The following is an 11,757-nucleotide window of genomic DNA, read 5'->3' as shown; positions in this document are numbered from 1 at the left end:
GCGCCCCGCACCCTGCCCCCCGCCCCGCCGCCGCCGCCGGCACGGCCCCTCCTGCATCCCCCGGCCCCCAGAGCAGACGAGGGCTGCCCAAGGGGCTTCCACACCGCAGCCCAGCCTGCCCTTCCTAAGAAGTGAAAAACCAATGCCAGGCAGATAAGATTAAAGTAATTCTTGTTCTTTTTGTTTTGTTTTGCTTTGTTTTCCTCCCCCACCTTTCTTTCATTTTTTCCTTTTCTTTGTACAGTATGGTATATTTTGCCTTGGTGTCTCGCTCGCAAACCACCTCAAACGCCACAGATTGCTCCCGGCAGATAGTCTCGCAAGGTATCACTAGAAATCAAGGCACAAAACCACCATTCCCTCCCTTTACCGGTAACTTTCGAGCCCTCTCGATTCTGCTGCGACACATGAACAACCTCCTAAAAATGATGCCTGCGCAGTTAAAATGGCTCCTGTGTCACTTACCACCCTGAGCTCGCAGCAGAGCAGGGCAGGGATCCGTTTGGATTGTGCCCCCAGGTTTCTGATCGCCTATCTCATCAGGAGAGATGGCTCTGGGAACCTATGGAGCTTCATTTGCTTTACAGTTCAAACAACTAATTACGCCTTAGACAGAATCCTTCACCTTCCTTTCGATGCAGCAAGACTAGCATCAATTAAATTTTGGCGCAGGAGCCAACCGGTTTCAACTAATTCAAGTTCAAAGACATGGCGACGATTTGTTAATACGAAAACAGCCCTTTTAGGAAACAGTCCCTTAAAAAGCGATCTAATTTGGGGAATGTGAGACCAATATCGCAGCAGAGACCCCGCTGGAACAAGGCAGAGCTGGGGGTCCCCGCCTGCCAGAGCATTTTTACCCTGGGGTCGGTTCCCAGCCCAGCTCTGAGCATTACATGTATTCCCCCCCCCCCCTTTTTTTTTTTTTTTCTTTACGCAGATTAAATAGCATTGAAACATAAATGCACATCATGTACACAGTCAGGCGAATACTTTACCGTTAGGCGTCTTGAAACATCTGCAACCGTTGCCTGGAATTACCAAGTATTCAGGTCCGAGTGACATTTCCAAAAGCCCTCCGTGGAAATTAAGGCGACTTGCATAACATTCGGGTTTAAAAATATACCCGGTCCGGCTGGAGAAGATGCGGTATTTTTGTGCCACCCAAGATAAGACACTAACTTGACCTTAACTTTGTTATGGCGCCCCTAGTATCTGGAGAACGTGAACAGACACTGTCTGGCAGCTCTCGTAAAAACCGACTGGAGAAGAGATTCTGAGTCATTTCATTTATTGCCACTACAGTTCTGCAAGAAAGCTTTTCCTCCCTGCCAAACTTTAATTATTTATGCTCTTTTAGGAGGCACAAAGGCATCCAGAGCCATTCCCAACAAGCCGAGTTGCGTTTGCAGCCTTATCAAACGAGGAAGAATGGAGAGCCCCCTCGGAAGGGCTTTATCACGTTTAGGCTGCTGTTGGAATGCAAAGATGTTTATGTTGGAGTAAATAAAAGGATGGACGGTCGCCTGCATGCTGCGGGGAGACGCGGGCGTGGGCGCAGCAAGCGGGTGCCCGCTGATATCCCCCCCCTCCTCCGCACCACACGAACCCACAAAGCCGGGGCAGGGGGCGAAATACAGCTGGAAGGACACCCGAAATAATCCAGCCGGAGGGCGTGGGGTGCATCCACCTCACTCGGGCGCATCTCCTGCAAGCCCACCCGGCGTGCCGCACACGCGTGTGCACACATGTGCCCACGGGGCGGCTCAGGCGGGTGCGCGCAGGCAGAGCCGCGCAGGCAGAGCCGCGCAGGCAGAGCCGCGCAGGCAGGGCGCGCCCCGCGCCTGCAGCTCTGCCCCATGCGTGTGTGCCTCCACACACGCCCGGACCGGCGGGGCTGTCGTCGCCCGCTGCTTCAGAGCAAAGGCTGAAGCCCGGAGTATGGGCACACGTGGAATCATGCACCATTTTCTACCGTCTGTGTGTCTACGCACAGTGTAAGCCCGCAAATACGTACGTCTGTGTGTGCGCACACACGGTTGCACACAACGGGCGCTGCTGAAATAAGTGCATCTCTACAGATCCAGGCACATACAGAGGTCCACAGCACACATAATTTCGCATCACGTCGCAATTTAGATCCTACCTCCTCCGTTTTGTCTCCTTCCGTGGGCGATTCGGTCTAGAAGCTTTACTATAAGCCATCGTCGTGGATCAGACACGTTTAATAAACAATACATTGCCTTTCGCATCTTTTCACCGGGGTTTCTCTTCGGATTTCGCATCACCCATGTAATAAAGGGACTGGTTGTACTGGGGCGGGTCAGAACAGAGAAGGACGGCATAAAGGGTCCATTTCTCATGGACTGTAGCCGGCTGAATAGTATTCCAGGAGAGAATAAGAAAAGGGGCTTTATCTGGTTTTCGCTTTTCTCCTGGCTTGCACCATTGGGGTTGCTTCTAGTTTTTTTAATTAGGGAAATGCTACTGAATGAAGAGACTTTTATTGTCCGCAGTGCGCCAGCTCCCAGCACAGGGGCTGAATGCCTCGAAGATTTGGAGGGACCCAGGGGTGGTGCCTCTGGCTGTAGGTGGCTAGGTGTGCACCCTTCCCTCGGGGAGCTCTCGCCCGGCTTCGCCCCCACTTTTCTACGGACAGTCACCCCGCCATGAGCGGGGAAGGGGTTTGTCCACACTGGGCAGTGCGGTAAGAGTGGCCGTTCCGGACGGCGAGAAATGTGCCTCCAAACTGGGCTGGTTTTCCTTCTCGCCCCCGAAGCACCAGCCGAGCGTTACCTTTGGGGCTCTCTGGAAAGCCTTCGGGAAGATGGCTGCATTTCTGCCCCCCCAGGAACCCGGCATTTGCCTCCAAACCCACCGTTGTGACCTTGCGAGCGGGACTTGTAAGCACACGAGTGGGTAGGAGCAAAGTTCAAACGTGTCTCTTTATGAAATAATGAGTTTATTGCCTTCAGGAAGGCAATAGACCCGTGTAAATAGGTAGCTGCTTTGTGGCGTTCCTTGTGGTTGTTCAGCCTTGTCGCACACGCCCCGCGCAACCATATCTGAGCCTACTTTATATACTAGAAAATAACGGAGGCTTCGCCAGCTTAATCGTTATTACTGTTGGGAGAGGCAACCCAAGGCTTCGCGTGTGGAAACGCCTCTTCATTAGAAACAGATTTAGGGGGAAATTGCAGCCAAAAGGCGTTTTAATCCGCACCTAAAATTCCGCGAGATTTTTTAATTTCGTGAAATATCAGACCAAGGCAGTATCTGCCATTTCCCCCGGCTCTGCAGCTCCGGCCAGCCTGGCCGCTGGGCTGCTCCAGAGGCTGGTGGCTCCCGGCAGAGAAAGCCTGTCAGCAAGATGCGGGGAAAATCGATTTCCTTCTCGTCCTAAAACAATAACCAAACGGCTTGGGCAATGCTCCCAGCCCCTCTGGTCGGGTGATCCTCTGAGGTTTAAATCTGGGCAAAAACCCGAAAGCGTTCCCCCATTTCCCTCGTAAAAACCTCTGCGGAAACCGCCGTGGGGACGGTCTCACAAAATAATCAAGCCCACCAAAACCTCCGGGCTCTCCCCTCTCCTGCGCCTGCAGCACCTCGGGGTGAGCGGTGGGCCCCGGCTCCCCTCAGCCCTGCCCCTGCCCCCGCCTGGGCCCCGGCCCCGGCCCGCCGCGCCTCGGCACCGCCCGCTCTCCTCCGCCTGTTCGTTTGGGGCAGCGCTTGGACAAGGCCAAAGTCAGCGGCGCTGGGAGGGCAGGGCCCGGCCCGGCCACCTGGGGCGGCACCGGCGCCGCCGGGGCCACCGCACCCGGCTCCGCGGGCCCCTCTGCCGCCGCGGCCCCCCGCGCTGCCCCGGGGCTCGGCGGGCGGGGGAAGGGGGTGGAGGGGCGCTTCTTCTCGAGGGGGGACCCTCGCCTCTGGGCCCGGGGAGCAGCGCAGCCTGCGCCTCGGGGGCGGCGGCCCCCACCGGCGGGCACACGGGGCTCCCCTCCGCCCGTGCCCCCGCCGTCGGGGCGGGCGGCTGCAAGCGGAGCGGCAGGACCGGCCGCCGCCGCGGAGCCGGCGCGCAGGTTACGCGCGGGCCTTGCGCGGGTGTCACGTGCCCTCTCCGCTGGGCTGCGGCTAGATCTGCAGCTCCGAGCGGGGGGGGGTTGGAAGGGGAAAAAAAAAGAAGAAAGAAAAAGGTTTATTTGTTAACCACTTTCCCCCGTCGCTGCTCGAGCAGGTTACTCCAAACCACAAAACAAGCCGGCGCCGCAGGCTCGCCCTGGCGTGCAGGGCAGCAGATGAAGGGAGAGGCCGGGACTCACAGAGCTGACGTCTTTACTAGGCGTTATTCCTTTATTTTGCTGCAAAATGGTGTTTACATACAGATAAAAGAAATCGATTTTAGTTTAGCACCGCTCATTCTCCGGGCAAAGAGGGGGGTAAGAAGCGGGAGAAAATCTATATAAATGGAGAAAGAAAGGTAAAAAGCTGATAATACAGGTTTCCATGCTGGTCCGGCTTGTCTTCTTCATTTTGGCTAAGATCTCAGCGTTTGCCAATTTACGCAGGGATCCTACACGTTTCGAGAACTTGGTTTAAACGGTAAAAACACACACTAGCGAATACGCTCTACTCTAGGGGTGAACACTCCGGGCACAAGTTCATGCAGGAACGGGCGGACTCTGCTCTAGTACATAGAAAGTGCCTGCTCTCGCATTACTACTCTTTTCTTTTTCATCCGCCGGTTCTGAAACCAGATTTTAACTTGCTGATCGCTTAAATTGAGTCTGTTTGATAGTTCTTTCCTCTTCTGTCGGTTAATAAACTCATTGAGGAGAAACTCGTTTTCCAATTCAGCAATTTGTTGTTTTGTGTAAGGTTTCCGTTTCTTTCTTGATCTCCCCTGGGTGGGGCACCAAGGCAAACCTACAACAAACACGTCGATAATTTAGTGGATCAGGTCTGGGTATTAAAGAGAATATGCAAAAAAACCCGCAAGATAACAGGGCTAAACTATGTCGGCAAATCGGGCACAGCACATCTGACAGCACAATTTCTATCTACCTCCGAGTCGGAGTAAGCGGTTATCGCTCCGAATGGGTTACAGGGGGGTTACAAAGCAATTACAGGCATCTTTTAGAAAGCACGTATCGCTAGGTCGCCTCTAACTAAAGCGAGATATTTAAGGCATACCATCCTGCACTGAAGGTCTGAGGCATGACTGGACTGCTGCGGGCTGAACTGTCAGGTTCAAGTTGACGGAATTCTTGATGTCCTCCTTTAAGCTGGAAGTGCAGGAATTCACTTCAAAAAGAGCAGCCGAGCCATGCAAACTTCTCTGCAGGCTCGAGTGGTCATACTTTACGGGCTTTAAGTTGGCTGCGTGAGTAACAGTTGGGTCATTTGCGAAAGATTGCCTCTGCCTGCATCTCTCCTCTTGTTTGGAGCTCGCATCGTGGGCGTAATATTTATTGTTGTCTTCCAGGCACTCTTTGTTGCCGTTGGAGCTGATGTTGATTGGAACGGAGCCGGGGAGGTACGGCTGCGCCGCGCCGCCGAACGCGTGGCTCTGCGGCTGGGCTGCGCACGAACTTGAGCAAGTCCAGGGGATCGAGCTCCGGGGGTAGGAAATGGTGGGCAGAGCCGCCAATTGACTGCCATTAGCCCGCAAATTAGGAAAATAAAAGGAATCTGGAGATTGCAAATTCAGGAGAGAACCAACGTAGCCAGATCTGTAGAGACTGCGATCACACATTTCCAACAAAGGACTTCAGCTGTTCTTACAGCAGTATTTAGTTACAACAGGGAATAAGCGGAAAGCCTGAAACGATTGGACGAAACTTTGCAGACAGGTTCTTCAAAGCCGGTAATTTCAGCACCGCCTCCAGCCACCGAGCCACAGAGTCCCCCCCTTTTTCTTTCTTTTTTTTTTCTTCTCCCCCCCCCCCCTTTTTAAAAGTCTTATGATAGCACTTGAAATATGAAAATACCAAGCTTGCAAGGGGGAGGGGAAAACATGGTCTCCGCTTCCATAAAAGTGGCCGGGGCTGGCTGAAAAGCTGCGGCTCTAGGGGAAAGACTGGGGGGGGGGGACACCAAACCTCTGCAGAGTTGCCGAGGGGACAGGGCAGTCCCGGGCGCAGCCGCTCCCGGCTGGCAGCACCCCCAGGACCAACCGCCCTGCGCCGGGCGGCGACTACTCCACGATAAGAGTGTGCACCGCGGGCTGGGAATAACCCAGGATGGCCCCTTCCCAGTAAGGGGAAGAGATGGGACTTGTTAGAGCACGCGTATGTATTTCTGCCCCTGTACAGGCGAGTACACCTTGTGCGTGTGCGCAGAACGCGTATTTTGTCCGGTTTATATACGCGTTTGCTTTAATTGCGAGCAACATGATATGCATCCGCATATGCTTGCAATTAAAATCTTAATTGATCGGATATTACCAGGATCGTCATTCTGGTACGCTAATGACTAGTATTCTCTTAGGTCCACACGTCTGCCCTTTTTACCCCTTTTACCTTTCATCTTCACTCTGAAGCGAAGACAAGTTTTTAAACAACGCTTCTAAAACTCGGGGTTTAATTTGTCTTGCAATCAAGCAAACATCAACAAACCAAGAATACCAACGGCAACAACACGGAATTACTTGAGTAACCCGCCGAGATAAAAAACAAACAAACAAACAAAAACAAAACCCAAAAACCTAAAATAGAACTAAATAAATAGAATCGATACGGCAAGAAAGAAAATGCCCGGGTCTGCTCTGCAGCAGAGAGGATGTGAGTGCAGCGGTGGGCAGAGGAGAGTCAGCCTCAGCTGGGCACCCCGCTGCTGTCTCCCAAGTTTCGTATGAGGAATTTTTCGCCCTTGACTGGAAAATTATCCCTTGCGGTGTCACTACAGTGTTATTTTGGTGGGGTATACACATATTTGAGAGATCAAACAAGAGTCCGGTTATTCCATTCTCTCTCCCATTTTCCCCGTAGCACCGGGCTAAGTACGGATCAAATGATTGCGAGAGCATCCTCACAGGAGGTTGGTTGCCCGTGTCCTTGCCCAAACCGGGCGGGCCGGGAGACAGCCTACTTCCCACGGAGCCAAGCCGAGGCCCCGTGTGCTGCGCCCAGAGACACCCGCAATGGGCCAAGTGGCTGGGCGTCCCGGGGAGGAGCCCCCCGCCAGAGCCCAGCCGAGCTCCGCGGTGGCCGCGGGCACCGCGCTCCCCGCCGCTCCCCGGCCGCTCTCCGCCGCTCCCTGCCGCTCCCGGCGCCGCCGCCCCGCAGCCCCGCGGGAGACTTGGGAGGCCCATCGGTCACCCGGGCCGGGCGTTTCTGTCCTCGGCCTCTTTTCCAAGAGGATCTCCCCTGGTCTGAGCGAGCCCAGCCTCAAGCAGAGCCTTAATGCCCGGACTTCGCCACTTTCATTACCTCGGTTAAAAAAACCTTGAACCTAGTTAACAGGTAGGGTTAATTTTTCCGGGTTATTGTCCTGTTAATCATAGTTTTAATCTTGGTTTTATTTCTACGCCGAGATCAGAGACGCTGCCCCTCTTGACATTCTCCTAATCAAATTCATCTTTCTGTTTAATGGGAAATTGAGGTAAATTCTGCAGTAATTTCATTGCCCTGGAAGAAATCTTTAAATGATTGCTCTCTCCTAGACCACACAGGACCACACAAGCACCGCTGGAGGATATTACTGACCACTGCCTTTAATTTTTATTGTTTGAGTTATGTCTACCAATTGAATCTCCCTCTTATTAGCTTACTTGTTTTCTCTCTTTTTTTTTTTTTTTTTCCTTCTCCCCAAGAGGATGGGTAGTAGTTTATTTTCATAATCGCCTTTTACCAAAAAGCTGACTGATTTTCGGTTCTCGGAAGACAGAAAGAACATTTTGTGTTCAAAGACTATATTTTTGCCCGCAATAAACACAAGGAATAGATGTGAGTTCCCAGTTACCGGAAAGAAAGGTGACACTTCAAACTAAATTTTATGGGGTTAGAGAAAACAGAGCTTTCAATTAATGCTCAACTCATTCTGTAATTGCTAATTAATACCTCGAAAAAATATGAAAAGCAAAATCTGGATTATCTGGAGACACTCACAGCTGCGGAAAGCGATGTTTATGTTTAAATCTGTCGGGAAAAGAACTGACAGAAACATCTTGTTGCAGGGGCGGCTGGCCGCTGCCGCGGTGCGGAGAGCCTCGGACAGGCTTGTGCTGATTTTTCCAGCCACAGCCGGCTTCTGGTTTGGGGGGCGGCGTTTTAATGCCGCGGGTGTCCCCCTGCCTGTGTCTGTACAGGAAATATCACCGCTGGGGAACAGAGCGACCCGGAGGGCTGCTTTCACACGCTCCTTTCCGCTCTTTTTTTTTTTTTTTTTTTCTTTTTTTTTTCTGTTGTTGTTTTGTTTTTAAATAGGCAACCGGATGGGCTTGAGCATCAGAGCTGACCACACGCTATAATTTCACTGGCATATTCTTCCAGTTTACTCTGCGTGTGACCGAGCAGTCTCCCTCGCTCATTTATCACTCGGAAACGCGGCTCCTGAGACGAGGTGAAGACTTCCCCTGCCTATGCCGGGGGTTGTCCAGGAGATGGCAGGATTGCCTCAGACATGGCTGGGAAATCGCGCTGCCTGACAGGAGCCGGGCACCATGGTAGCTGCGGGGCAGGCGAGCCGGCAGGCTTGCAACGCACCACCATGACACTGTGCATTTGCAATTCACTTTATCGAGGTACATGTTAATTATCTGTAATAATGCGCGCCACGTTTCAAGCGAATCATTCTGCCCTTTGCTCTAAACTCGGGCGGTTGTGACCGGCGGCAGCCGCCGGGGCCGCGCCCGCGGGCGGGGAGCGCGGAGCGGGGGTCGCGGAGCGGCGGGGCCCGGCCGGGCCCGCGCGTCCTGCGCAGAGGCCAGGCTGTGGGCACGGGGATTTTGAATAACGGTCGTGCGTGCCCCAGCTCCAGGCTGAGAAAACCCTTTCAATCTGCACTGGTAGATGGAGGAGCTGATGCGCCCCAGCCCGTAGCCCCGGCCTCGCCTTCCTCCTGTCCGGGGCTGTTGGTTTCTTAATGTTTCTGCACGTTTTTACGAAATTAAAAGGCGACTCCTCTCGCATCTGGTACCGATTTGCCAGCCAGTTCGGGTTTCCTTCTGCCCTGGGAAGGGAGCTTTGGCCGTGGCAAAGCTGTGTCTTCTGAGAGCCCGGAGCCCGGCAGAGCCAAAGGTTAAGCCTGGAAGGAGGAAGGGAAGAGCCCGCGACGGCTCCGCGGCCGGGAAACAACGGCTCTGGCAGTGCCCGGCCTTCCCTCTGCGGGGAGGCTCGCTGGGAGGATAAACTTGTCCAGAATTAATAGGACCGAAGTATGTGTGGTTGGGGGGGTGGTGCCGGGACGGGGGAGGGGGGGGGGAATGGGGGGAATGGGGGGGAGAAGAATTTAAAACATTCAGAGAAAACAAGGCTGCATCAGCAGAGAGGGCTGTTCCAGATACTTAAATGAGGTGCCCCACAAGCCTCCTCTTTTCCAAGAATCAAATAAAAATGCACTTTGCGATAAAATCTCAAGTGCTCCGAAATGTTGGGGTTTTTTTCGTCCGTTCGGGGAAAATAAACGCCTCAAAAAGCCATTAACGTGCAAGCGGAAGAGAAAGGGGAAGGAAGAGGTCGGAGGGGGCGGAAGATAACCCCCCGCTGGAGCCTGCCGGTTGCGGAGCGAACGGAGGGGTGCCGACCCGGGCCGGCCTCCCCCTCCGCCGCGGACACCCGCCGGGGCACCGGCAAGTGCCGGGCCGGCCTGAGAGGGGAAAACAAACGGGCGCTGAGCCGGCCTCGGCCGCCGGGCACCGGTCAAGCAGAGCCGGGCTCCCGGCGAGAGGGAAAAGGACAGAGCCTGCCCTGCCTCCCACCCCGGGTAATTCTCGCCGGCAGCATTTCTCTCTCCCCAAAACCCCTTTCCCAGCTGCAAGGCGCTCTCGGATACGCCTTTCCCTTCTTTAACGCGCCTCGTATCGTATCTACCTCTCCTTTCCCAAGAACCGCGTCCTCTAAGTGGCCCTAGGAAGATCCCAGGCAAGCCTGGAGCCCGCGAAACGCTCTACTGCAAAAAGAAGGCGACTTTCTTTCTCTCTTTATATGTATATATATCGAAAAGAAATCGTTTTATTAAAGACGGTTCGGGAACAGTTTGGCAATATCGTTAACAGCTTGGAAGTTCAGCCCATATTTCCAACACAAGGTAAAAGCAGACTTTAAGACAAGAAAAGGAAAAGATATGGTTTATGGAGAAATAGTATTACCGTATGTCTTACCCACATACACTGGTAATCAAAGTGTTTAGAGCAATAGTATATTATAATAAATAATACTAGTTCGGAACACACACGTTTTAACAATTAGACGAGGCACATTAACAGAGAGGATATCGCTTCTCTCTCCTAGTAGTTGACTAGCGTGTCTGATCACCCTGTGTATATCATAACATGCACACTAGGTTTAAAATAATAAAAAAATCGACAAAATCCTAGCCTTTCGGCCTATATAAATTATGGCGTCTTTTGAAATTCCTTATTTATTGCTTCTGTCATTAACACCCGTTTATTTTTTGTAAATTAAAAGTTAGCGGTGAACTTCATTTCTCCGACCAGGAGGGTTTTTTTATGCGCCGTAGCGGGAGGAAGGAGAAGAGTCTTGTGCTTGTCCGGACAGACAGGTTAGAGCGAGCATTTTACACAAGGTCTGTGCAGGTTTATACACACCTCTGCAGGGGCAGCCTCTCCCCGGGCTGCAGGACGAGCCGGCCCAGCACTCCTGCCGAAAGCGCTTCCCCGAGGTGCCCGAGCTGCGCTCCCGCGGAGCGCCCGGCCGCGCAGCCCCCGCCCGGGCCCGAAGCGGCCCTTCCCGGGAACCGGCGGCTCCTTTTCAACCGGGGAATATGAAATCCTTCCACTGAAAACGAAACCGTGGCAAAAAAAATCAAAAAAAAACCCCCAAAAAACCCAAACCCAACAAAAAACCAACAACAACAACAAAAAAAAACCACCCCAAAAAACCCCAAACAGAAAACCAATCCCAAACCTGCGGAAGTGGGGACCGCGGTGGTACGTGCCTGGGACTGTGCTTTGCGCCCCGCAACAGCTCGGAGAGATTCGCCCTCCCTCGAAAAAGCAATTAAAAATCCAGCTGCAGACGTTACCCTCCACGCAATTCGCAATTCTCTCCGGGTCCCGGTGGGCTCGGCGGGTTTTGGCAGCAGCCGGGTGCTGCCACGGGTCCGGACTCTGGCTTTCTTACATTTTCCGATCGATTTTTTTTTTTTTTTTTTCACTCGGCATGTTTTGAAGTTTACGATACCAAATCAAAACTGACACTTTTTGGCACTGGCTGTTGTTCAGAGAAAAAAAAATTACAGAAAACCCCCCAAAGAGTTAATCATTTAAGAAAGTTATAACTGTAACCGTTCAACATATTTAAATTCGTTTATACTGGCCTAGAGGGAAGAACAGAAAATATAATTAATATTAATATTATTATTATTTTCAAAAGGAAGAAACAGAACTATAATTCAAGATTTGTCAGCACTCCCTTCCACTGAGAGAAAAACGCTGACTTTTATGGAAAACAATTCCCGAAATTTCGCCACCGCTGGAAGGAGAAAAAAAAAAATTAAATATATTTTCAAGTCTTTCCAAAAGTCTTTAGCTGGTCGTAAATTGAGTTTATATATCCATCACTGTCCGCAACTAATAGA

At 52.4% G+C, this 11,757-nt stretch overlaps 1 protein-coding gene across 1 annotated transcript; it reads right to left on the bottom strand.

Annotated features, from left to right (window-relative positions):
- Positions 1 to 4,684: 4,684 nt before the first annotated feature.
- Positions 4,685 to 5,752, bottom strand: HOXD12 (homeobox D12). Its single transcript, XM_074911427.1, has 2 exons — positions 5,191 to 5,752; positions 4,685 to 4,923 (listed from the first exon to the last, which is right to left on the bottom strand). The coding sequence occupies exons 1-2, from the start codon at positions 5,750 to 5,752 to the stop codon at positions 4,685 to 4,687; spliced, it is 801 nt and encodes a 266-aa protein (XP_074767528.1).
- Between the last annotated feature and the right edge of the window lie 6,005 nt (positions 5,753 to 11,757).

The sequence above is a fragment of the Athene noctua genome, chromosome 7, assembly GCF_965140245.1.
Source record: "Athene noctua chromosome 7, bAthNoc1.hap1.1, whole genome shotgun sequence".
Classification (NCBI taxonomy): Eukaryota; Metazoa; Chordata; class Aves; order Strigiformes; family Strigidae; genus Athene; species Athene noctua.
Note: the sequence above shows the minus strand (reverse complement) of the source record. Positions and strands in the feature narration are given on the sequence as shown.